Here is a 26,871-nt window from a genome sequence, read left to right on the forward strand (position 1 = left end):
TCCCTTCTCAACAGGCCAGAAGACAGACTTAGAAGTAGCCACTTGGGCAGTCCTACGAGTAAATGTTTGCTTCAAGCCATGAGCACTATTGTACATGAGAAAAGTTCTTTTCATTTAAGCCAGCCTCTTTCAACTTTTTCGCCACTGAGAAACCCCTGGAACCATCCTTCAGGCTTCGAGAAACCCCGGAAGCTGTTTATATGCCCGCCCGGGGTCCCCACCCCCTCCCTGCCATTTTGGGAGGGGTGGGGGTTAGATCGACCTGGCCATATATGGTCATGTCGCCTGAGAAATATTCAACAAATAAAAAAATTATAAATTCATTAACTCTAACCCATTTGGGAGGTCCAGGGGGGATTTTCCTGTTTTGATAATGCTCAGATGCAATTATCTTATTGCACATGCTCAGTGTTTTAAAAAAAGGTTGCAAGGCAGGAAGTGGGAACGCCCACTCTCCCAACGGAAGTGCAAAATGCAGGCAAAACCACAAAAGCAGAACGCCAGGCGCAAATTTGAGGTCTGCATTCAGCATTCAGTGTGGTGAGAATATCAGGAAAACAATTATCACAGTCAGAGTAGTTCAGCAGTGGAATAGGCTGCCTAAGGAGGTGGTGAGCTCCCCCTCACTGGCAGTCTTCAAGCAAAGGTTGGATACACACTTTTCTTGGATGCTTTAGGATGCTTAGGGCTGATCCTGCATTGAGCAGGGGGTTAGACTAGATGGCCTGTGTGGCCCCTTCCAACTCTATGATTCTAAGTGGTCAGTGTTGGGATGGGTGGCTTGGTGACTTTGATACATGAACGAAGGGGATAAGGAGAAATCTCCCTTTTTTATCTTATCATATAGAATTTAGAGATCATTCCATTGAAGTTACATGGAATCACAAGGAAGGATTTGTTCGTTTCTAGGGGCCTGGCTCAAACTGCAAGCCCTCCTTACATACAGTCTCCCAAATAATAAAAGAAGGTTGAACTTCTAGACCCCCGTGATGCTTGGCTGCCATGGTCCTCATTCCACACACCAAACAATCGAGTTCTGCCACTGTAGTAGTTCGCTGACCCTGCCTGCGGTTTGGCACAATTAGGGAGACCTTGTAGGACAGCAAGACTGGGACATTCTGCTGCAAAAGCGAAATTGTTTCTCATTTGGCTCTTTAATTGGGATGTCTGCAGAGAATAGAGAAGGCAGTGGAGTTATGCGACTGCTCTGCTCCCGTTAATTGGCCCTATTGTATCAGCACATGGCACTTAAGAAGCAGTGGGATTTGTCAGACCATTCTCTGACTATCTGATGGAGAAAGAATGAAAGGGACAAAGGCCAGGGATACAATTTGTGTAGGCCAGACTAGCCCCCATTCATCAGGCCTTCGTAGGTGAGCTCTTCAAAGCTTCAGAGAAGAAACCCTTCCTGTTTCCCCATATAAAGACTACCCAAGGACACCTTATGCTTGAAGGAATTCTAGACTAGTCTAATAGAACAAACCCCTGTCCAATGAGTGTCCTGTTTAAGGGATGTGTGCACCGCAAGGACCGTTTATGCACTGGAGGTTTCATGGTGGGCTACAGGCTGGAGTTTTCGTCATAGCAGGTTGCCCCACCTCTTCCTGCATCCTCATGGGGGAGCATTTGGCCTGGTGTGTCTCATCCACCCCCGATTTGTGCTCCTGCACAAGAGCTAGGGTAGTGAAGTTCCCAGTGCATAAACAGTCAAGAAGGAGCATCGTTTGGTGTTTCCAATCGGAAAATAGATTTGCCAACTCTTGCAGAAGCTGCATCCTTTCGTTGGCTTTGAACCACCGTGGTAAACCTGGGCTGCCTAATTTCACATCCCTGGTGTCCAATTAATGTAGCCGTTTTAGCGACTTAATTATTTTTTATTCCTCTTCCTTAAGTTTCGTCGTGGAATCCTGTTTCAACCATTGCGCAAGCTTTATTGTTCGGGATGAAATGGAAGCTTTATTAGGATTAAGCGTTTAACGGGATAATTTGCAGCACGTGTTGCCTGGAGGAAGGGGCCATGAATAGATCCTCTGTCTATAAAACTTATTTGATATTTTATACCAACTTCAACCCAATATGTTATCTTTAACCAAAGGAAATGATAAAACCTATTTCTTTTCCTGAGGGCTTCCCCTTCGCCCTTCTCCTCCTCCTCCTGTCAGTTTAATATCTTCAAAAACTTTTTTTTTAAGAGGGCAGGATTGGGCTACCGAGCTGAGAATCCAGCGCAAGAAAAATAAAGTGGCGTCATAATTTTTTACCACTCCTCCGAAATCGGTCCAAATAGTCGTCTGTGCTTGCCTCGGCCCGGCTTCGTAATTATGACAAGCAAAACGTTGGCCGGGCAAGTATGTGAATATTTATTTTAATGAGGCACATTATTTAGTGTCTGTAGACCGTAACTGCGTTGGAGATTTATGTACGTGCAGGGTTCTTTCAAGCGCTGATGGGGATGGATTTGTGTGTGTGCATGTACAGTTTATGAATGCGAGCGAGACGTTCTGTTCCTTGATCACTTGGAAAAAAAAAGGAGAAGCACGCTTGTTAAGAATGAATGGTGTGTTTTACCTCGAGGCTCCGTTTGCAAAACAAAAAACGCCACCCCCACCCCCAACCCTGCCAAATAAACACCCTCTTGTGTTCTCCCAAATTGTGCAGAATGGTGCGTCCAGGGCCAAGTGGTGTGCTTGACCTGCTTATGAAGTCGGTTTGGCTTTTGAGAGTCACCGGACGGACGGTGTGCTTTTTATTTGGTGGGTGTGTGCGCTTTTGCCGGTCCGGAATGCCTGTGACTTCATACGGGACTGTCCGGGTGGGGTTTTATTGCCTGTATAAAATGTTTTTGGTTTTGATGAAGATCGCTCACTGGCTGCGTACCTCCTTGTGAAGGGTTTTGTTCCTGTTTATTCCTGGAAAATAATTTTACGTGCTGTACGGGGGGCGGGCGGGAGGGCGGGGGGTGAGCAAGACCCCTCCAGGCAGTAAAAAGCGGGGTATAAAAACCAACCCAAGAGACCCCAAAAGGAAGACTGGCGCGTGGTCTCATTTCAGTTCAGAAGAATCTGAGACACCTTGGTGCTAGACCATGAGCTATTTATATGGTAATCTTCTGATTCCGACTATGAACGTGGGTGTCTCTTGGGTGGGGTCGCACAAAACAAGCATTTCTCAGTGCTGAAGGGGGCAGTGTGGTGAATAGGGGGCCCACACGATGCTAACTCCCCCTCCTCCCACATCAAGTCACAGCCAAATTAGGGGAACTCCATAGGATTCAGGGCGAGAGGAGATTAGAGGTGGTTTGGCCTGCCTCTTTGCCATGACCCTGGTATTCCTTGGAGGTCTCCTTTCCAAATTAGCTTCCAAGATCTGATGAGATTGGACCAGCCATAGCTACCCTGTGTAATTGTCGCAGTGCATCAGAGGCCACTATATTGTATATATACTGGCTCCCTTTATGCAGGATTGGTTCCTGTGAAGGATGTATATGATGCGGCTTTACTCATCCCATGACAAGAAGAAGAAGAGTTGTTTTTAATACTCTGCTTTATACTGCCTGAAGGAGTCTCAAAGGAGCTTACAGTCGCCTTCCCTTCCTCTCCCCACAACAGACACCCTGTGAGGGAGGCGGAGCTGAGAGAGCTCTGACAGGACTGCTCTGTGAGAACAGCTCTAACAGGGCTGGGACTAGCCCAAGGTCACCCAGCTGGCTGTATGTGGAGGTGCGGGGAATCAAACCTGGCTTGCCAAATTAGAAGGTGCCATTCTTCACACTGAAACTTAACTGACTGAAGCTGGGGATAGGATTTCTAATGCGGTGGTGGCGGTGGTGGAAGAGTTTTCTTGGATTTACAATTGTTCTCCAGAAGTTCTCCTGAAGGAAATGCAACTTTGGAGGGTCACCTTCTTGGCATCCCATCCCTATTGAGCGCTCTCTCTAGGTTTTGCCCTCAAATCTCCTGGAATTTCCCCGTCTGGAGTTGGCAACCCTAGCAGATAGTGCCTCTTCATTTGACTCTGTCCCCTCCTTGTGGCACCCAGGTGAAGATTGTTGTTGTTGTTGTTGTTGTTATTGTTGTTGTTATTGTTGTTGTTGTTGTTGTTATTGTTGTTGTTATTGTTGTTGTTATTGCTATTGCTATTGCTATTGCTATTGCTATTGCTATTGCTATTGTTATTGTTGAGGCGACTCAATTATTTTGCGGGCTTAATTGTCCCCGCTGGCTTGGTGTGAGGTTGTTTGCTAATGTTAGTAGCATTTAAAAAATTTATGCAGCTGTTTTTATGATGTTAGTTTAAGGGATGTTTTTCTGCTGTTCCTGCTTTCAAATGCCGGGAGACGTTTTACGAGCCGCGTAGAGTAAAACAGAGCCCGTGACATTGGCGCGCCCGCAAATTTCTGGCTGCCCTGCGGCCCTCCAGACGTCCATGGACTACAGTTCCCATGAGCCCCTGCCAGCATTCGCGAATGCTGGCAGGGGCTCATGGGAACTGTAGTCCATGGACGTCTGGAGGGCCGCAGCTTTGAAAAAGCAAAGCCATTCCTCGGGAGCCTCACACATCGCCTTTCTCCGCTGTGCTTTTATTATGGAACAGGAATCCTCTTAAAAAATCAGGATTCTGCTCAGAGTCTAGCAGGTGTTTGGCTGCAGCCGCTCTGGAGTCTGTGCACAAAGGAGGGATGGGGATTCCAGGCCTCGAGGCCAACTTTAAACCCTCATATACGAAAAGCATGTTACGATGTCGGTTCAGATTAGATCACCGTTGAGGTAGGTTGGGGTGGGGAGGGGGGACGGTGTGTGTGTGGGGGGGGGGGCAGAAGGAACCCTCCGAAGGAAACTGAATACAAATAATTGCAGTAACACAACATTCAATAATTTAAATTAAAAGGAAACTCTGAGTCATCGTCCCTATATGTGTGTGTGTGTGTGCAAAAAAATTGTAAAAAAAATAAAAGACTTTCTACTCACCGTAAATAAAGGCTAGAAAGATAATCATCTCGCGAAGGAAATTTGAGATCTGTTGACGCAGAGCACTGTGTAAAAGCAAGGCTGGCTTATTAAAGAACTGACAGGTTCGGAAAATGATTGAATTATCTCTCCTTTGGGGGGGGGGGAAGGTGGACGCAGTTTTTGTGAGGTCATGCAGTGGCCTCTAAAAATGAACTGGCTGGGCATGTCGACCGATGCCTAAGTATTCAAGTATTTCATAGAGTGCTATATGGAGGACGGAGCAGAATTGTTCTCTCTTGCCCCAGAGGGACAGACCAGAACGAATGGGGTGAAATTAATTAAACAGAAATTCCGTCTAAACATCCGGAAAAAGTTCCTTTCTGTTAGAGCGGTTTCTCAGTGGAACCGGGGTTCATGGCAATTGTAGGCATGAGAAATGAGTTAGTCCTTAAGGCAGGGGTAGGCAAACTGTGGCCCTCCAGATGTCCATGGACTACAATTCCCACGAACCCCTGCCACCAAATGCTGGCATGGGTTCATGGCAATTGTAGTCCATGGACACCTGGAGGGCCACAGTTTGCCTACCCCTGCCTTAAGGTATTGCAAGAGGAACCAAGATGGCTACCGCCCCCAAATTTATTACACTTTTAAGCCTTTTCTTTTACAGAGTGTTTCTTGGACAGAAGAACGGAGGATAAAGTTCACAAATAAACATTTAAGGCAAACATTTTGGAGAAAGAGAGTAGGTGGACCTCTGAGCCTAGTTCCCCAAATAAGTTTTTATATATGGATTGGGGGGGGGGGAGGGAGAGGAATCTTTCTAAGATATCCTGTGTATTTTCCTCTTAGTAGAGACCCTTAAAGAACACGTCCCTTTTGAACAACACGTCTTCCCAGAGTTGACATAGACACGGAGAAACCAGCTCCACCTTGCCTTGATAGACGTGGGCAAGAACGCGCTCCCAATAACTTTGAGGGGGCCTGATTTATGAGAAGAAATTTGCCAATGATTGGGTTACTACAAAAACAATATAAAGGTGGTTTCTGTTTATGGAAGGGCTGAGCGCATAGCTCCGTGAGGGCTTCAGTTACCTCTCCCTGTGTCTCGCTGAGATTTGGGGGAAAGTGTGCATTAATGAAAGAGCGCTCTCCCCTCCCTCTCTTTTTCCATCCCTCCCTCTTTTTCCAGATGTTGCATGAGGGATTTCTTTCCCAGTGCCATAATGTTGCCCAGAGCGGTCATCTTGGAGGCAAAACGTTTCTCCGCTTGTTTATTTCGGCTTAAATGTCCGTGTTGATGCAGTAGACCAGTGGTTATCAACCTGGGTGTCAGGACCCCTTTGGGGGGTCGAATGACTCTTTCACAGGGGTTGCTCCAGGGCAAGCAGCTTGGCCGGGGGCGGGTGGGGGGCGCCATCCACACAACATCCTCACAACAGCCTTGCGGGGTAGATTGAGATAGAGTGTTTGCCTGTCTGGAGCAGCGGAGAAGAGCGAGATCGGCATGGTGGGACAAGAGGCAGAACTGAATTGAGAAACCCTTAAAAAAAACATTTATATACAATCATGAACAATGGATCTTCATGCTATTGGTCAGTTTTGGCTTAATTTCTCTGCAAGAACACTTGCATCATTTTATGGTTGGGGGTCACCATAACATGAGGAACTGTATTAAAGCGTCGCGGCATTCAGAAGGTTGAGAACCACTGCAGTAGACAAAGACCTCTGGCTAGCAGGCAGTTGTGGCCAGACTTGACTTCTGTAACTCGCTGTACGTGGGCCTGCCCTTGTCCTTGACCTGGAGGTTGCAGCTGGTCTAAAACACAGCTGTGAGGGTTCTAAAAAAATATCAACTTAGAGAACTCACATGTACCCGGGGCTGCTGCAGCTGCATTGGTTGCCAGTTGTGTTCCAGATCAATTATAAGGTTTTGACCTTTAAGGCCATATGCGGTCTGGACTCAGTGTACCTGTGGGACCGTCTGTCTCCTTATGCCCCCAGGAGAGCGTTACACTCTGCGAATCAGAACAGGATGGTGGCTTCTGGCCCACGAGAGGTGCGCCTGGCCTTGACCAGGGCCATGGCCTTTTTGGTCCTGGTCCCGACCTGGTGGAATGAGCTCCCAGGAGAGCTGAGGGCCCTGACGGAGCTATCAAGGTTCCGCAGGGCCTGTAAGACAGAGCTCTTCCTCCAGACATTTGGTTGAGGGTGAGTGGTAGAACATCAACAACTGGGTCCCTCCTCTGAGCACCCCACCCTGAGATCTGAGGTGGCCAATGTCATCCATTGCTTTACAGGAGGGATGTGTGGCTGAGGGTGGGATGGGTGGGTTATCTTCTTGTGTTTTACCTTACCCCACTGCTAAGAAGGAGACCCTTTCGCTCTGATGTGAGGCTGATACGTTTTCTTCTCGAGGATAAAGACTCTGAGATCTCTGCCGCTGTAGCACTTTTTAATCTGCAAAGCTTTTTATTTTACAAATATTTAACATGCTTACCACCTTGGTGTGTGTGTGTGTGTGTGTGTATATAGTCCTTGTGCAGTTATTTTTATGCCATTGAAGGTGTTTGATTTTATTTGTTTGTTGTGTTCTAATTGCTATTTTGTCTGGTGCGAACAGCCTCGAGCCAGCTGGCTGGGAGCGGTGGGTTATAAATAAATGAATGAATGAATGAATGAATGAATGAATGAATGAATGAATGAATAAAGTTAGACCAGTGGTTGGACCAGGGAGACCCAGGTTCAAATTCCCATCCTGTTGTGGAAGCTCACTGAGTGACCTTGGGCCAATCGTGCATTGAACTTAATCTGACTCGCAGGGCTGTTGTGAGCATAAAAATGGAGGAAGGGAGAACATTTGTAAGCCACTATTGTCCTTGCTGGGGAGGAAATTGGGGTATAAATAAAGCGTTTGCTGGAATGTGCAGTAATCTGAGCACAAACTGCTTAAGAACAAAGCAGGTTTATTGTATCAAAGAACATATGACCTTGTCTGCAGTAGCTGGGAGAGGAACTGAGAGAATGAACTGTTCTTCTCAGAAGAACCAGGAAAACCTCAATAAGACGCAAGAAGGGAACAGTTTGAACCAGCAGTGTTTTCTGCACGGGGCTTTTTACCCAATCCCAGTTCAAATGAACCCCTCTCATCTACACTGAATTTGATTTGCATTTTAATTTTGGGTGCTTTAAATTTTCCCTCTGCAACATGCATGATAGACCCAGAGTGACCCTACCTTTCCCCTGCGATATCCAGACGTTGATATAACTCTTGATATTTGAAAACCCGGCATCAGGAAGTGTGCAGATTCTTGCTTTTGTGAATTAACTCACTGCTCATACCTTGGAGCAAAGCAGTCTTCCCTGATTGGCCAGGGCGTCAGTTCAAAGACTTCCTGGTTCCTGGTTGCAAGGCTTCCCTTAAAGTGACAGCACTCCAGAAGCCCCAAATTCTCTCAGCAGAGATTTGCCTCTTGTTATTACTTTCTCCTCTGCTGTCTCCAATTGGGTGGGTGGGGGGGAATAGAGGAAGACCCGAGTTCAAATCGATCTGAATTCAGCAGGATCCACAATCTAGCTAGTTGTCCCCTTTATTGTCCTTGCAGGATTTTCCAGTCATCTGTCTGCAAACAAACATGGCATAGACTTATGTCTAAACTATATTAGGGTTGACCATTAAACACTGATTTGGTCATTTGACCAGTCAAGTCTTTTTAAATTTTTAACTAGACAGGAACAATAGCAAGGAAAAGGGCCATTGAACTCTCAGGCAGGCCTAAGGCTTTGCACTAATTAAGGGGGAAAGGACTTGATTTGTTTCACAATAAGAGTTAAGCTTTTAAGAAGTTAATAATATTGTTGGAGTTTTTTTTAAAAAGATGCGAAATGAGTAGATCTTTTGGCCTTCCCCCTGGAATATGAAGGCCATTTTTATAGTCACAGAATGAAAGAAAATGTTTTTTAAGTAGGAATAGTCAAAGTAGAAACAATTTCAGCTCAACATAGTTTACAACATCATAGAATCCTAGAGTTGGAAGGGACTTCCAGGGTCATCTAGTCCACCCCCTGCACAATGTATATAAGATTCATTATTTTGGTTGCTCCTGTGTATTCTGTGGGTTTTGCTTTTAAAGAGCCCACTATTGTCCCCTTTGGGATTCCTGGAATTCAGCTGACAAAAGGGCAGTTCAACTGAAGCAGGAAGAACCGGGAGCAGAAACACACAATGGCTTCAGGCCGTTGGCTAATATTAATTTCCCGGTCTTGTTGATATAAAAATTTCCCTTGGCTCCCATCCAGTTTAGGGACTTGTGTGTTCTGTTTGGCATCAGAGAGACAATTGAGCAATAGTTGTTTTTCAATTGGATGGTTTCCATTTTTTGCTTATTCCCGGCCCACAAGGGTACAACCTGGCACTAGGTCATACCCTTTGCCTGCTGATGACACCAGTTGTTGACAAAGATGCCTTAAGACAGGGGTAGTCAAACTGTGGCCCTCCAGATGTCAATGGACTACAATTCCCATGAGCCCCTGCCAGGGGCTCATGGGAATTGTAATCCATCGACATCTGGAGGGCCGCAGTTTGACTACCCCTGCCTTAAGATAACTGCATGAGGACTGAATCATGTGACAAAATCAATGTGATGGATCCTGGTGTTTGAAAGTATTACAAGGTTGTCACTTGGAGGAGGGCAGGCAGCTGTTCCTGTTGGCAGCAGAGGAGAGGACCCCCAGTCATGGGTTTAACTATGTGTAGATCCATCTGAAATGGCCACCGTGTTTGATTTTGTAGCCCCTTTGCCCTGGGAATCCTTGGAGCCGTTTCATCAACATGAGCCTTTTGCGCATAAACTGCTTGGTCCTGGGAGTGGCCATGAGCTTTGGATCGATTGGGTGCTTACGTACAGTCCCCAGTCTTAGCAAGGACCTCATGACGATCTAATTATTTCTCTTCAATAAACTGCTTTCTTTCCTAAACAAAGTGCAATTATTGGATTGGCGAGTCTCACAATCAGTACCTGTAAGAGATCTCTTTCCCGGTCTGCTTTCTTACCACCCGTGTGAGAAGTTGCCTTTTCCTCACCAGGGGAGACAGGCTGCTGTTGAGTCAGCAAAGGCCTAGAAGACAGAGGACAAATGACAGAGGGGAAAAACAGATGTAAAATAGGCACTAAGCCTTTCTGCTTTCTCTGCATCCTCTGTTAGAGTTTGTCCATCCGCACAGTGGGCCTATTGCCTCCTTTACTTTACATTTGCTCCTCACATATCTGAAAAATCTTTTCTTGTTACAATGGGCTTCCCTGGCCAATCTCAGCTCACTCTCAGCTTTGGCCTTTCTGATGATTGATCTACAGTGCCTAGTAACCTCTAGGTACTCTGTTTCCTTTCTTGGTCTGCCTCACTTCCTCTGACGTTGTTTTCCAAAGGAGAGGTTGGAGGAGAAGCACTTCATGTGCAATTTGGCCCTGGAAATTTGTATATATGACTCTATATCTGGAGTTTCTGAATTTAATGGTTGATGCTGTCAGTTTTTTCACCCCTAAGAGCAAGAAGAGCCACACTCTCAAATGTCCAGGATGTTGAGAATCCCTTTCCCTTCACGGTGCGTCGATCCAGCGCTAGATGAGAAACCCTCTTCTCACTTGAACTTCTATTGTTCATCACGGGAGTTATTATATTATCCATCGTGAGACAAATAGAATTCCCAACAGGGATTTGAATGCATTGATTAGCAGGGATCAGCCTTGTGATGCAAGGAGAGGGGTAGCGTTAAGCCTTCTGCCCAATACCATTTCCCCAACTGAAATGGCCCCAGGGAACCACTGGTTAGATTGCCGTGAGGTTCTTGCTAAGACTGGGGACTGTACATAAGCACCCCATCGATCCAAAGCTCACGGCTACTCTGAGGACCAAGCAGTTTAGGCACAAATGGCTCATGTTGATGAAATGGGGTGAGATCCATCCAGATATTACTACCTCCACCCATTCCTGACAGCTAAGGTAAAGGTAAAGGTATCCCCTGTGCAAGCACTGAGTCATATCTGACCCTTGGGGTGACGCCTTCTAGCGTTTTCATGGCAGACTCAATACGGGGTGGTTTGCCAGTGCCTTCCCCAGTCATTACCGTTTACCCCCCAGCAGCAAGCTGGGTACTCATTTTACCTCCCTCGGAAGGATGGAAGGCTGAGTCAACCTTGAGCCAGCTGCTGGGATTGAACTCCCAGCCTCATGGGCAAAGCTTTCAGACGGCTGCCTTAACACAAGAGGCTCTTCCTGATAGCTAAACCGCTAAAAATCATACTCTAGATAAGAAATCTCCATTACTATTGATACTGGAGAGCTACTGGAGAAAAGGTCATGCACAAACCCCTCAGCTAAGATTCCGTCTTGAGGAACATCTTGTATTGACTTTCCCCCTCTCATTTGTGTTTGAAGTCTATTCTCAAAAGTCAACCTGAGAGCCACTCTGCAAACAAAATTTCGTCTGGCAATGAAATGAATAGGAATGTCTTACTTCAGCCACATAAAGAAGAAGCTTGATCTGAGCTAAGACGGTGTTTGTAGGATGGAGCTTAAGTGGAGGAAGCAAATGTTAGGTTGTGTGTTTCTTTTGGAAGCGTGGATGGGGTGGGGTTAAGGTAAATGGCAAAGAAAACCCCCAAAAGCTATTTTGGCAAAGCATTGTCCCTTAATGTTTAACATTGGTTTTTTAAAACTATCTAGCCAATGTGTATCAAGAGAGGACAATTAGTTACTGATAAATATCCAAAAGCTTAATCACTAGGATAATTTTCTTTTAAAGCGCAGGAAACAAAAAACCCCAAAGAATTCAGATTTATTTGATCTGCAGCCTGCAGCTCACTTCCTTGCCAAAGAAAATGTGTTTATATTTAATCAGGAGATTTTTTTTTGAAGGGGGGAGAGTGAACTGGCTTTTATGTGAGCCTGGGAAAAATGACAATTCTCTATTTTCAAAAACTCAATGATCTGGACAGCTTCATGGATTAACTTGCCCCCTCCTCATGAATGGTATAAAGAGACCCCTCCGGGAGATCGTGGTAGGAAGAGGCCGATATTGAGGGAAGGGCATGTCACCAAAATCTACATAGTGCATGTATCTTCAGCTTGGATTGCAGTTGGTATTAGGGTACCTTGGCACAAGAGAGACTGGGAACTACAGGGCTGCATCTGAATTAGATTGGCAATTCTGACTGTCTGACTGCAAACCCCTCGTATGCCGTTCCCCAGGGCCCATATCCCACCCTTGTCCTTGACCCAGAAACTGCAGCTGGTCCAGAATGTGGCAACACGGGTCCTCACGAGAACATCTTGTAGGACCCAGGTTAGGCTCATTCTTATACAACTGCACTGGCTCCCAGTTGAATCACAGATCAAGTTCAAGGTGTTGTTTTTGACTTTTCAGGCTATACAAGGCCTGGGCCCAGTGTACTTGAGGGTAGCTGGACTATCGCCCCTGAAGACTATTTCACTCAGTCAATTCCAACCAACCGGTTATCCCTGGCCCTGGAGGAGTATGTCGGGCCTCAACAGAGCCTTTTTGGTCCTGGCCCCTACCTCGTGGAATGAGCTTCCAGAAGAGCTGCATTTTCAGGAAGTTTCTCAGTTCTGAAGGGCCTGCAAAAAGGAGCTGCTTTGCCAGGCTTTTGGTTGGGCCCAGTAAACGATTAGCGGTACCATCAAATGGGTTCTCCCCAAGATGAACCCACCCCTGGAGATGGGAGGGGGGCGCAGAAACTAATATTTTTTAGCTGATGAGGGTCAATGCATTTTTTACTTTTTAACACTGATAAAGCTGTTCTTACCAAGCAGTGATATCAGGACTCTCTCAGCCTCACCCACCTCACAGGGTGTCTGTTGTGGGGAGAGGAAGGGGAAGGCGAGTTTAAGCTGCTTTGAGACTCCTTCGGGTAGAGAAAAGTGGCATATAAGAACCAACTTTTCTTCTTCAGTAATCTCAGGGCTCTCTCAGCCCCACCTCCCTCACAGGATGTCTGTTATGGGGAGAGGAAAGGGAAGGCAACTGTAAGCCGCTTTGAGACTCCTTTGGGTAGAGAAAAGCGGCATATAAGAACCAACTCTTCTTCTTCAGTAATCTCAGGGCTCTCTCAGCCCCACCTCCCTCACAGGATGTCTGTTATGGGGAGAGGAAAGGGAAGGCGAATGTAAGCCGCTTTGAGACTCCTTCGGGTAGAGAAAAGTGGCATATAAGAACCAACTCTTCTTCTTCAGTAATCTCAGGGCTCTCTCAGCCCCACCTCCCTCACAGGATGTCGGTTATGGGGAGAGGAAAGGGAAGGCGAATGTAAGCCGCTTTGAGACTCCTTTGGGTAGAGAAAAGCAGCATATAAGAACCAACTCTTCTTCTTCAGTAATCTCAGGGCTCTCTCAGCCCCACCTCCCTCACAGGATGTCTGTTGTGGGGAGAGGAAAGGGAAGGCGAATGGAAGTCGCTTTGAGACTCCTTTGGGTAGAGAAAAGCGGCATATAAGAACCAACTCTTCTTCTTCAGTAATCTCAGGGCTCTCTCAGCCCCACCTCCCTCACAGGATGTCTGTTATGGGGAGAGGAAAGGGAAGGCGAATGTAAGCCGCTTTGAGACTCCTTCGGGTAGAGAAAAGTGGCATATAAGAACCAACTCTTCTTCTTCAGTAATCTCAGGGCTCTCTCAGCCCCACCTCCCTCACAGGATGTCTGTTATGGGGAGAGGAAAGGGAAGGCGAATGTAGGCCGCTTTGAGACTCCTTCGGGTAGAGAAAAGCGGCATAGAAGAACCAACTCTTCTTCTTCTTCATTATGACAAATGTAATATGTTAATATGATCATAAAAATAATACATTCTGATTAAAATTAGATTCATTCTAAAGCCATCTCCTTCCTTCCGTGGGAGGGGAGATGTACACATGAGGTGAAGTGACTGATGTTTTGGGAAGGGAGGCCAGAATTTTGGCCTTGTTTCTGGCCTCCACCATAGGCTTGGCAATAGCTCTGGTTCACACAGGCCCTGTGGAACTGTCCTTGGTCCTGCAAGGACCTGGTCTGACCAGTAGACCATTCCACCAGGCCGGGGACAGGACTAAATAGGCTCTGGGCCTGGTTGAGACCAATTTAACATCTTGGGTCAGGATTTTGAGCAAGTTTTTCTCACTCAGTCTTAAACTCCTTTCGGAGGTATGAAGGGAGGGAGCGGTCCCAGACTGTTTAAAGGTAATAATCAAAACCTTTAATCTGATATGTTCTTCAATCTGGAGCCAGTCCAGCTGGGAGAAAACACATCTATTATGTGCTTTCCACTGGGTCCTGGACCTTGCTGTGGTCTGAACCAGTTGAAGCTTCCAGAGCAGTTTCAGAGGCAGCCCCACGTAGAACGAGTTGCAGTAGTCCAGCCTAGAGGTGATTGTTGTGTGAATCAGTGTGGCTAGGTTGAGTGCTGATAGGTAAGGTATCAGCTGCCACACCTGGCAGGCAACATTTGTGACCTGGACCTCCATGGAAAACAGAGGAGTCCAGGATCACGCCCAGGTTCTTGATGGTGGCCAACATTGTTAATTGAACTCCATCAAGAGCTGGGGGGGTTGCACTGATTCACCCGGGACACACTGGCCCATCCAGAGGACCTCTGTCTTAGCTGGATTCAACCCACCAACTCTGATTAAGCCAGTCCATTATGGCCTCCAAACAATTGGCCAATGAAGTTGGGAGTATACATGGATGGCTATCTATGAACAGATCTAGCTAGGTGTCATCTGCATCAGCCTGAAACTCTGGACCAATTGGGTTAGGGAAGGTAGGTAGATGTTACATAACATTGGGGGGAGAACAGTTCCCTGTGGAACCCCGGATATCAGGGCATGCCACCTGGAGGTTCTCTTCCCCTAGCATCACCCTCTGCACCCAACCTTGAAGAGAGGATTACAACCATTTAAGGAATCATAGAATCATAGGACTGTACATTGTATCTCCACATCAGCAAGGAATATCCCAGGAATACCCATATGCGTCTATTCGTTACCATAGAGATCACCTGTCCTTGAAAAGTTTACCACAGAGATTAGGGAACAATCCTAGCGCGTTGTTCCCAAATTTCACTCTCCCTGGGCATCACTCCAAAATCTGGCATTCTTTGAGGCAGTGGTGACAACCCTGACCCGAACAGAGCCTTCCTGTATACGCAGATGGGGCTCTCACTCCACCTCCAAGCCACTGAAGAAAAAAGTATAAGAGATGTGTAACAATGTCCATAATGGCATTCCAATTAGTGTGTCCGGCTGGGGCAGAGTTTGCTGTTATGATCCTCCCACACACCCCAGTCAGCACATTCATTATCTGTCATTAGAATATCTAAAAAGGGCTCCATTTATTCACGGTCCTGCCTAGATTCCGGGTTTAGCAATACGGACGGAGGGTCTGCGTTCTAAAGGCCTTGTAGAAGCCAACCTTCTGTCTTCTGGAGAGGGTTCAAGTGCCTTTGGCTTAAATCTACGAGCCGCTTCAATTGGCCTGCCCCCTGACTCATCAGCCACTTGTTTTGAGCAGGCTGAAGGCTGCGATTGTTCAGCTGTGATTCTTCTCTGGAAAAGGGCCCTTGAAGCCAACAAAACAGCTCCAATGTGCCCCTGCCATTCAGGTCTCTCTGTTCATAAGGCTTAATTCCTGCACAAAGCCTTGGGAGCACCGTTCTGCTGGGGTCAACAGAATTAAGAGGGAGTCATTATTAGAAGGCCAATTCAGCTGGCGTGTCGCTTGTGCTATTGTGAAGCCCGGCCTTCAAGAGTAGATGGGCTACCTTTTGAGGTACTGGCTTGCTGCGGCTTGACAAAGGTCTTTAAATATCACGATTGGCATGTGAAGATCTTGTTCATGCACATCTCAAGAATCGAGGCCCATATTGCCCTATCCTATAGTGGCGCAGAGTGGTAAGGCAGCATGCAGTCTGAAAGCTCTGCCCATGAGGCTGGGAGTTCGATCCCAGCAGCCAGCTCAAGGTCGACTCAGCCTTCCATCCTTCCGAGGTCAGTAAAATGAGTCCCCAGCTTGCTGCTGGGGGGTAAACAGTAATGACTGGGGAAGGCACTGGCAAACCACCCCGTATTGAGTCTGCCATGAAAACGCTGGAGGGCGTCACCCCAAGGGTCAGACATGACCCGGTGCTTGCACAGGGGATACCTTTACCTTTACCTTATAGCATAGAACATGAGTGCCCAAACTGTGGCTCTCCAGATGTCCTTGGACTACAGTGCCCATGAGCCCCTGCCAGTGTAATCCATGAACATCTGGAGTGGCACAGTTTGGCCTCCCGTGGCATAGAACATGAGGGGGGGGGAGAAGAACACACACAGGGGGCATTTCATGAGACCAGTGCCTTGTTTGAATCATAGAATAGAACCATAGAACGGAATCATTTGAACTGAGCATGCAACATGGGTGCGCTGGTGCAAAAGGCACCCTGGTCTTCTGCCTTGGTGCCCAAATCTTATCTTCTGGTGGTCACTTCTAAACACAATTGCAGAGGAATTTGGGCCACGAGGAACGTGGTTCCCCTGCATCATTCCAGCCAACCAGGGGGTGATGACAGCACAAAACCAGAGCTTGCAAAGAAGTAGTCTTCAGTTTGGGAAAATGCACAAGGGGAAGAGCCGAGCCCAGCTCCGAGTTGCGTGGTTCGGCGTCCGAAGTGACCGCACAACTGGCTGGGCTCCCATCACCACCACCTCTGCCGATGTTGCGGGGAGGCCCGTGGATCTGGCAGCGTCTTCCGTAGTCGAATCCAAAATTGGTCTCCGTCCTGGAGCTTTAAATAACTGGATCTGAAATGGGTGTCTTTGGCACAAGCATGGGAAGCCAGGATGTGAATGAAAGAACATATTTCTCAGAAATCAGCCTTGGCCTGCAGAAGACCAAAAGCCTGAGACACGAAGTTTTGGCTTGCTTGCCTGATACTTCTTTGGAGAATAGTGCCTGAAGTAATTTTAGGCTCCTCAAAGCAATTGGGGGAAAGGTTGAGCGTGGACAGGGTTACATAAGCACAGCCACAAAAACAGAGAGTCCGGTTGAAGATGGACGATGCAAAGGAGGACCTTCTTGGACCTTCAGAACCAAAGTTCTCAGCACTGATGTGGGTGGGGAGGAACCCGTCCCTGAATTGTCAGTTTGCACTTAAACAAAAGAAGAGGGGAGGTAGTGTGTAATTCTTCCCACTCGTAATTTTTTTTAAAATGCAGACGTTATCCACCCAATTGTTTATTCAGAAAGTATTCTGGCTAGGGGCCGTTCCAAAGAGCAGCTGGTTGGAGGCTCGGTGGGGTGGGAGGAGGGCTCATCTAGGGGTGGTTGGGGAAGGTGGAAGGCGGTTCAGCTTGGTGTCGTGGTTAGGAGTGTGGATTTCTAATATGGCGAGCCGGGTTTGATTCTTGGCTCCCCCACATGCAGCCAGCTGGGTGACCTTGGGCTCACCACAGCACTGAGAAAGCTGTTCTGACTGAGCAGTAATCTCAGGGCTCTCTCAGCCTCACCCACCTCACAGGGTGTCTATTGGGAAGGTGAATGTAAGCCACTCTGAGACTCCTTCGGGTAAAGAAAAGCGGCACCTAAGAACCAAATCTTCTTCTTCTTCAGTAATATCAGGGCTCTCTCAGCCTCCCCTCCCTCACAGGGGAGAGGAAGGGAAGGGGACTGTAAGCAGCTTTGAGACTCCTTCAGGTAGAGAAAAGCGGCATATAAGAACCAACTCCTCCTCCTCCTTAGTTTATATTTATTTATTTATATTTAAACTTGTATGCCACCGCTCCCAGCAAGCTGGCTCGCAGCAGTTCACAGGAAAAGTACAAACAATACCCAATAAAACCATATATATTATTAATAAACATCCTAAAAATACAATTTTGATTGCATTGGCTAGGAGCGATGGCATAGAAATTTAACAAATGCATAAATAAACAAAATAAAGTCACTCGGCCAAATGACAAGCACACTTTGGGACTGTTATTTTCATTAGGTTTGCTTTTTCTCAAGACCATTGAAAATGGATTCGTTCGACTCCTAACGTGTTAGCTTTTAATTTTTGCATTGACTTAAAGAGCTTTCCTCTGCCGGCTTTCCCTCCACCTGCATATTTCAGGATAGGGGCTTAGGATTCCTTCCCTAGAATGGACACTTGTTTTCATCCGCGCTACTGCAGAGACAAAGAGCCTCTTGTGGCGCAGAGTGGTAAGGCAGCAGACATGCAGTCTGAAAGCTCTGCCCATGAGGCTGGGAGTTCGATCCCAGCAGCCAGCTCAAGGTCGACTCAGCCTTCCATCCTTCCGAGGTCGGTAAAATGAGTACCCAGCTTGCTGCTGGGGGGGGAAACGGTGATGACTGGGGAAGGCACTGGCAAACCACCCCGTATTGAGTCTGCCAAGAAAACGCTGGAGGGCGTCACCCCAAGGGTCGGACATGACCCGGCGCTTGCACAGGGGATACCTTCACCTTTACTGCAGAGACATAGTTTTTGACATGGACTCACCCTTGCTGCAGTGCCATTTCTCCGCTGGCTTGGCAAACCTTCACCACAAAACCGGCCTCTCCTTCCGTTCTGCTTCCCCTTTGTCTGTTTCCCCCCCCCTGAGTGGCTGCGGATTGCATTTGTTCTCAAAGTGCTACATACCGATGCTGCTCCTGCGGTTTTTCTGGTTAGAACAAACATGGTGGGAGCCAGGTCTGACTCGGGGCCAGTTCTGCCTGAACCCGATGACTTTGGGCAAGTCGTCTGGCGGCCCTCTGCTGCATTCAGCAAACCAAAGCAAGAGCTGGGCAAAACAGATGGATCCTTTGAAAACCTGAGGCTACGTCTAAACAGCTTTTCTGGGAAAAGCGCCACGTGCTAATTATTTTATACCGTAACAGCTTCCCAAATTCTGTCTTGGACTTCTGACTGTGTCCAGATGGCTGCTTCGCCCATGGTTGAGTGGGTGCTGCAGCTTTGTTATCAGCCGTGTTTATGGCGCACCCTTCCTCCCAGGAGCCAGAAAGCCATATGTGGGTGGATTTCCCCACTTTATTGTCACAGAACCTTGGTGAGGTCAGTCGTGCCGAGAGAGCCTGCCTGGACCAAGGTTGCCCAGTTCACTTCAGCCCTGAGCATGAATTCGAACTCGGATCTCTCCGGTCCAATCCTTCATGCCACGCACCTCACTGGTCGATAATAATAATTAGAGTTGCTAACGTCACATGAGCAGGTGAAATGTTTGCCACATCCTCATCCCCAAAGGAGCTTAGGGTGATTCTTGTGGTCCTTGTTCATTCTTACTTTAATACTTTGATGCTGAGAGCCAGTTTGGTGTAGTGGTTAGGAGTGCGGACTTCTAATTTGGCATGCCGGGTTCGATTCTGCGCTCCCCCACATGCAGCCAGCTGGGTGACCTTGGGCTCGCCACGGCTCTGATAAAGCTGTTCTGACTGAGCAGTGATATCAGGGCTCTCTCAGCCTCACCCACCCCACAGGGTGTCTGTTGTGGGGAGAGGAATGGGAAGGCAACTGTAAGCCGCTTTGAGCCTTCTTCGGGTAGAGAAAAGCAGCATATAAGAACCAACTCTTCTTCTTCTTCTTCTTCTTCTTCTTCTTCTTCTTCTTCTTCTTCTTCTTCTTCTTCTTCTTCTTCTTCTTCTTCTTCTTAACGCTCAATGTTTTGGAGGGATCTAGCCAGCTTAGCCCAGCAAATGTTCTGTGCTTCTTCCAGGAATGTCCAAATTCACCTCTAAGTTAATTGGCAGCTCTTCATACAGACTCAAGTATCCAGAAAGTTCTGCTCTAATAATTTCTCGGAGTTTGCTTCCCAGCTTCTTAACCTTCCCTTTTTCTCAGGTTAAGTCTTAAAGCTGTTGCCTTGGCTCTTAAATTTCAGCGTAAAAGTCATTTCTCCGGTTATTTATTTATATAAATAAGAAATCATCATGACCCAGTCTGTTACTGGAACCTGACCCGTCTCCTGGATTTATGATGGCAGAATTAGCAGTCCCAGGAGACTAATAAGCATTGCAAGAGGCAGTAACAAGCGAGATCTCCACCTTTGTATACAGAGAGAGTATCTTGCAAGTATCTTCTCTTCCTATTGGAGTTATGGAATCCTAATGAGTAACTTGTTTATGTGGTAGAGTTGTAAGGCAGCAGACATGCAGTCTGAAAGCTCTGCCCATGAGGCTGTGAGTGTGATCCCAGCAGCCGGCTCAAGGTTGACTCAGCCTTCCATCCTTCCGAGGTTGGTAAAATGAGTACCAGCTTGCTGCTGGGGGGTAAACGGTAATGACTGGGGAAGGCACTGGCAAACCTCCCTGTATTGAGTCTGCCATGAAAACGCTAGAGGGCATCACCCCAAGAGTGGTCCCTTTCCTCTCCTCTTCGTTTATGATGACGACCTTAAGTCAACATGAGTCAGCAGTGTGATTCAGTAGCTAAAAAGGCACACGGGATTTGGAGCTGTATTACAAGAAGTATAATGTCCAGATAACGTGAGGTGATGTTACCATTCCACCTTGGTTTGGCCTCACTTGGAGTACTGTTTTCAGTTCTGGGCACCACAACTGAAGAAAGATGTAAAGAAATTGGAGCATGTCCAGACAGGGGCTACGAAGATACTGAGGGGTTTGGAGACCAAATCGTATGAGGAAAGGTTGAGGGAGCTTGGTCTGTTTAGCCTGGGGAGAAGACGCCTAAGAGGTGATATGATAACCATCTTCCAATACTTGAGGGGCCGTCATATAGAAGATAGGGCAGAGCTGTTTTCTGTTGCCCAAGAGTGTCAGACCAGAATCAATGGGTTGAAATCAATTCAAAAGGATTTCCAGCTAAACATCCAGAAGAAGTTCCTTACAGTTAGATCAGTTTCTCAGTGGAACAGACTTCCTCGGGAGGTGGTGATTTCTCCTGCTTTGAAAGTTTAAAAATTTTAATCTGACTGAAATGCTGATTTTATTAACTTGGGTAGATTGTGAGTGGGTGGGCAGGAAGGGATGTACCAGTGTTTGTGTCTTGTGGCCGTTCCTTGCACACCCAGGGAATTGCTGGTTGCCACTGGGGGATATTAGGTTAATTTCCTCCAGGCCAGGTTGGATTCTGAAGACTTTTGGCAGAGGGACCACTTGGGCATGAAATTGGGGTCATTCTGGGTGAGCAGGTAGTTGTGAGTTCCTGCCTTGTGCAGGAGGTTGGACTAGATGACCCTGGATGCCCCTTCCAATTCTATGATTCAGCCTTTCTCAACTTTTTTACTGTTGAGAAACCTCTGAAACACTTTTAGGTTTCAAGAAACCCCCCAAATGGTGCAATCATGCAGAATATGGTTCCTCCCCACCCCCTCCAGGTTCATTGTTTTCGGGAGAAGTCGACATGACTATATATGGTCATATTACTCAATAAATGTTTAACAAATGTAACAAATATATATAAAAATGAATTAACTCCCACCCATTTAGGAAACCCTTCCAGGGCCTTCAAGAAACCCCAGGGTTTCACCAAACCCTGGTTGAAAAAGCCTGCCTTAAGTGGCAGGCAGGAGGGTGTGGCAGCACATGGTTATTCAACTAGACTGACCTCAGAGCTCTTTAGTACTTTCGGAGTAAGAATCAGTGCTTTGAATTGCTCCTGGAATCATGTTGGCAGCCCACAGACTGGGCAAATGTGAATAAGACTGTGGGGAGAGAAAGAGACCGTTTCCACACGAGGAATTCGGCACAACTCATTTTGGATCAGTCCGAATTCCCTCTTCCTGACGACTTCGGTACTGGTCTGTGGGTGTGTCCGATACAGTCATGGCTTGTGTATAAATCCAAGCACAGCTACAGATTGATTGAAATATTGGCTACAAGATGCAGCCAGATGTAGAAATGCGAAGCTAAAACATAACCAGGGAATTGCTGATCGCCACTGAGGGATGGTCGGTGAATTCCCTCCAGGCCAGGCTGGATTCTGGTGGGGAGGGGGGTCACTTGGGCATGAAATTGGGGTCCCTGTGGGTGGGCAGGGAGTTGTGAGTTCCTGCACTGAGCAGGGGGTTGGACTAGATGACCCTGGTGGTCCCTTCCGACTCTATGATTCTGTGATGTTAAGATGATTGCTCTGATTTCATAAAGATCCGGGCCTTGGCAATCAGGCCCTCTGTGGGTGACTACAGTTTCTCTACCGCTCCCTGACAGTGGACCGGAATCCAGCAGGTCAGGATCTGCCCCGTGGAGAGCTGAGCGCTGCACTTGGAATTGGATCAAGATCGAGGTCCGCAGACCGGGACCTGATCTCACGGCAATAACAAGGCAGCGTTTAGGTTTTAAGAACTGCTGCTGAATGGAACAGGCAGCTTCATGCCTGCAGCTGGCTTCTTATGTAAGGCTCCCGGGTCATTTGGGGTTGGCCGGCCATGCAGCCAAGCAGAACTCTGTGGGTGGAGGGAGTGAATCCACCAAAGGGCTGAGCCTCCTGGCAGCATCACGCCTGTTGAGCAAAGGATGATCTCTATGCACAGAAAGGTCCTCCCCCCAGCTGGGGATGGGCTGGAAGCCGTGGGCCAGAATCGTGCATTAACAGTTTTAAAATCCTCTCCGTTTCTCCCCTTCTGAAATTTCTCCTCGGTTTGCAATCGTCTGCGGTGCGTTCATAACTCTCTAATGGCAATCACTTAGGATCCATTATAGAGTTGCTCTCTTCCTGAGCACACGGAGACTCCATTCCTGCGTCGCTCAATAAGATCAGTCAAGAGGTGAGGGGGTTCGATCCCCCCCAAGGATATGGCCTTATTTGATTTCTATTTTTTTTTAAAAAAAAGCTTTCCTAACCCGAGAGAGAGATCCGTGGTCAATCTAAGCGCCACAGTAGTTTGTCATGATGGGTCACTTCCAGCCTCTCTGCTTGAGATTCTCTAATTGTGGAGGTTGGTCACTGGACCCAAAATTTGCCCACGCCACACGTGCACCTGTAATTATGGCAAGGGCTGTTGATAAAAGAAGGAGAAATCCTTTCAGTTACACTCAAGTCCTTTGGTCATACAAGCTTAAGAATAAAGGAAGGGACCCTTTCATTTGTTCTAAAGATTGTGCTGACTTTGTACTCCGAGAGGCATTCAAGAACTCCTTCACCAGGCATTTGGCTAAGGCTGACCTGAACCAATCAGTTCCCGTCAGGGTGCGGTAGTTGATTTAATGATCTAAAGGTAAAGGTAAAGGTATCCCCTGTGCAAGCACCGGGTCATGTCTGACCCTTGGGGTGACGCCCTCTAGCGTTTTCCTGGCAGACTCAATACGGGGTGGTTTGCCAGTGCCTTCCCCAGTCATTACCGTTTACCCCCCAGCAAGCTGGGTACTCATTTTGCCGACCTCTGAAGGATGGAAGGCTGAGTCGACCCTGAGCCGACTGCTGGGATCGAACTCCCAGCCTTACGGGCAGAGCTTTCAGACTGCATGTCTGCTGCCTTACCACTCTGCACCACAAGAGGCTCTTAATGATCTACTGCCCTATTGTGTTACCACTGGATTATTATTGTTACAACTACTGAGCTATCTGTATCATTCCCTGTTTCATGTAAACCACCCTGAACCTTAGGAGAGGGCAGTATAGAAATATAATAAATAAATAAAAGGTTGGCATGCACAAAAATCATATATATACAGAGAGGGGAGAGAGAGAGAGAGAGAGAGAGAGAGAGAGAGAGAAAACTGTATTAGCAATGAAAATAGCAGCATCGAACAGCTGCAGTTAACATCCTAACCCATAAAGCAGGAGTAGTCAAACAGCGGCCCTCCAGATGTCCATGGACTACAATTCCCATGCTGCCAGGGGTGTAGTGGTTAAGAGTGGTGACTTCTAATCTGGCAAATGCTGGCAGGGGCCCATGGGAACTGTAGTCCATGGACATCTGGAGGGCCGCAGTTTGACTACCCCTGGCTAAAGCATCTAGGATAAGTATCTATCCAGCCCCTGCTTGAAGACTGCCATGTTTATAAATCCTTCTGCCGATCAGCGTTACGTGGATGACCTTGCAAGCACCACTGAAAATTAATGGTCTCAGGATGTCCCACGTAATGTTTTTTGCAGAATGAGAAGTATCATAGATTTTCAACTCTGTCTTAGATTTACTATTCTCAGCTCAACAGATGAAGAGTTTTGGGGATGGCCTTTGCCTGCCGAAAACAAATTCGTAAGGACTGCCCTCAAAACTATAATGCGTCCTTAACCGAGACCCTGAAACTCCTACAATAAAAAAGCGATACGGAATTGAAAGAAGTAATTCTGTGCAGCATGTCCACCAGAGGCTATGCAATGTAACTTTCTGCAAACCATTTTACTTCTAGCGGTGTTTAGTAGGCTGCTGTTATTGTAAAAACGCAGTTTTCGTGCCCCCCCACCCCCCCTGATTTTACTAGGTGCTTAATAATATTCAAGGCACTAAAGTCTGAAAAACTCTTTCCACCCGAACACTTAACCTCTGGGGTTGAAACTTTCCATGCTTCTGGACTGAATTTGGGCTGCTGCTTCAGAATGTTGTCCAGAAGCATTAAAAGCGAACGGGAGTGCTTCAGGGGGATACGGATTGTGCCCATCCTGAGAAGCTTTTGCCCAGGAACGGATAACCTGTCTTTCCTCATCTTGGAAGTCAGCAGAACTCTGCATCCTTCTTGGCGTTTCGCATTCTGCTTTAAAAGTGGACAATCATTTCTACAAAAAAAAGCTTAATGTTCTGGAATAGCTGGTTATTTTACGCTTGAGGGGAAAACAAACAATGTAATAGTTGTCTTGTTTTGTATTTGGGTACCATTGTCATGAGAGGGAAGGCGCCATAGGATAGCCCCGTCTTACCAGTGGGAGCCAGCTTGGTGTAGTGGTTAGGAGTGTGGACTTCTAATCTGGTGACCCGGGCTTGATTCACTGCTCCTCCACATGCAGCCAGCTGGGTGACCTTGGGTTCATCACAGCCCTGGGAGAGCAGTGATATCAGGGCTCTCTCAGCCCCACCTCCCTCACAGGGTGTCTGTTGCATGTAAAGACGCTTTGAGACTCCTTTGGGCAGTGAAAAGTGGGGTATAAAAATACGCTCTTCTTTCTTTTTAACCATAAGCCTTACAGAGACAGAAATCTTGCTGTTCTTTCCATTTTTCAGACCACCTCTTCTTCTTCTTCTTCTTCTTCTTCTTCTTCTTCTTCTTCTCCTCCTCCTCCTCCTCCTCCTCCTCCTCCTCCTCCTCCTCCTCCTCCTCCTCCTCCTTCTCCTTCTCCTTCTCCTTCTCCTTCTCCTTCTCCTTCTCCTTCTCCTCCTCCTCCTCCTCCTCCTCCTCCTCCTCCTCCTCCTTCTCCTTCTCCTTCTCCTTCTCCTCAGAAATGTCTGCAGAGGAAGGTAGTGACAAATCGCCTCTGCGTCATCTCTTTATTTTATTTTTAAATGAAATTTATATCCTGCCCTCCCAGGATGGTGTACAACAACAATAACGCTAACAGAAAGAATCAATTAAACATTACTGAAAACATTACTAAAGACCTGTAAAACATCTCAGTGTAGACAGTGCAGTCTCCCTTGTGGGGCTCATTCGATGTTCTCGCCTTGAAAGCCCCATGCTGGGGTTGCCATACATAGGTTGCCACTTGTCGGCGCTTACTGCCATCCCTAAGAGAAACAACAACAACAACAACAACAACAACAACAACTGTTGCCAACTGTTGTCCTCCTGTTGCCAGCTCAGGGTGGTGAACAGTATGTAGCAACACATACAATACAACAGATAGAAATGATTCGCTTCTCATTAACATTATCCTTTCAAAACAATATTAAAACCTTTAAAGCCATCAACACGAAACCGTGGTCTGGTTATAACTGACTGCATTTCCCCAGCGGGTTCCCTTTGGGTAGCCCCTCCTGCAGCACCCCTGCAGTGAGGGAATCTTGCTTGCTTTTGGTCTGGACAGCAGTTCCTCACCTGAAAGCGACTCTTTGTAAGAGGTTCATAAGGCCGAAATGGGTCTGTTGAGTAAGTACTGCTTATTCTAAAGTTACCAAGTCTCTCGTGAGGCTCGGTTCTCAAGAACATAATCATAATAAAACTGTGGACTGGTGTAGGGAGGGTCTTGTTGACCACATAGTATGAAGCAGAAGTAAACAGCAGCATTTTTACCCCAAAGGGTTCTGTTCTGGGAAGATATCTCACCACGGCTGCTTCCTTCCCCTCGAATGACATTCGCACAAATGAACAGGGCACTCTGAACTGGTTTTTCTGGGTTTATCTCCTCTCTGGATCACAGTTTGGTCATTGTGAGTTTGGCGATTCATCCACACGAAGGGGAGAAAGTGCACACCGTTGCCCTGTTGTGTGAACAAGCACTAGGCATATTTTCCAGCAAGTTTAATCTTCCCGTGCTAGGCCTGTACAGCCCTGCACCGATTTGGTAATGCATGCCACGGGACACTAATGACGGAGGGGCAGGGATCTCTGGCTCGGGAGTCTTTGGACTAGCCTTTCTTTCTCTCCCCAGTGGCTGCGACGTGATCTTGTTTAATCTTTTGCAGAGTGGAGCCGAGCAACCCCAAGGGGCCTACTTTTTGCCTGAGTTTGCGCTTTCCCCGCAAGGAAGTTTCTTGGAAGACACGACGGGAGAACAGTTCCTTACCTACCGCTACGACGATCAGGTTTGTCTGCGCAATATGAAAATGACGTTTCTCCTTCCCGTGTGTTGTTTTCTTCAGGAAGCTCTTAGAAATGGCGCGTTCCTGAAATGGGCCATTACGTAATGCCTGGGGAAATGTAGGCTTCTTCCGACAAGAGTGCAAGTATCAGCGACCTGCCCGCTGCGGGTCCTATCAGTTCTCTTCCCAATATTCATGCTCACCATTTTTAGTGTTAACTAGGGGCCAAGCCCGTTGCATTCGGGAATAAAATGGGTGCTAGATTGGGGAGG

At 47.2% G+C, this 26,871-nt stretch overlaps 1 protein-coding gene across 3 annotated transcripts in view; it reads left to right on the plus strand.

Moving 5' to 3' along the window:
- ADAMTSL3 (ADAMTS like 3) overlaps window positions 1-26,871 on the plus strand; it is a 231,641-nt gene that overhangs the window by 31,694 nt on the left and 173,076 nt on the right. For all 3 annotated transcript variants that reach the window (XM_077317250.1, XM_077317249.1, XM_077317251.1), the window contains exon 3: window positions 26,483-26,602. In XM_077317250.1, coding sequence (XP_077173365.1) covers window positions 26,483-26,602 — 120 coding nt within the window. The remainder of the gene's footprint in view (window positions 1-26,482; window positions 26,603-26,871) is intronic.

Source organism: Paroedura picta, chromosome 18, assembly GCF_049243985.1.
Source record: "Paroedura picta isolate Pp20150507F chromosome 18, Ppicta_v3.0, whole genome shotgun sequence".
NCBI classification, from domain to species: domain Eukaryota; kingdom Metazoa; phylum Chordata; class Lepidosauria; order Squamata; family Gekkonidae; genus Paroedura; species Paroedura picta.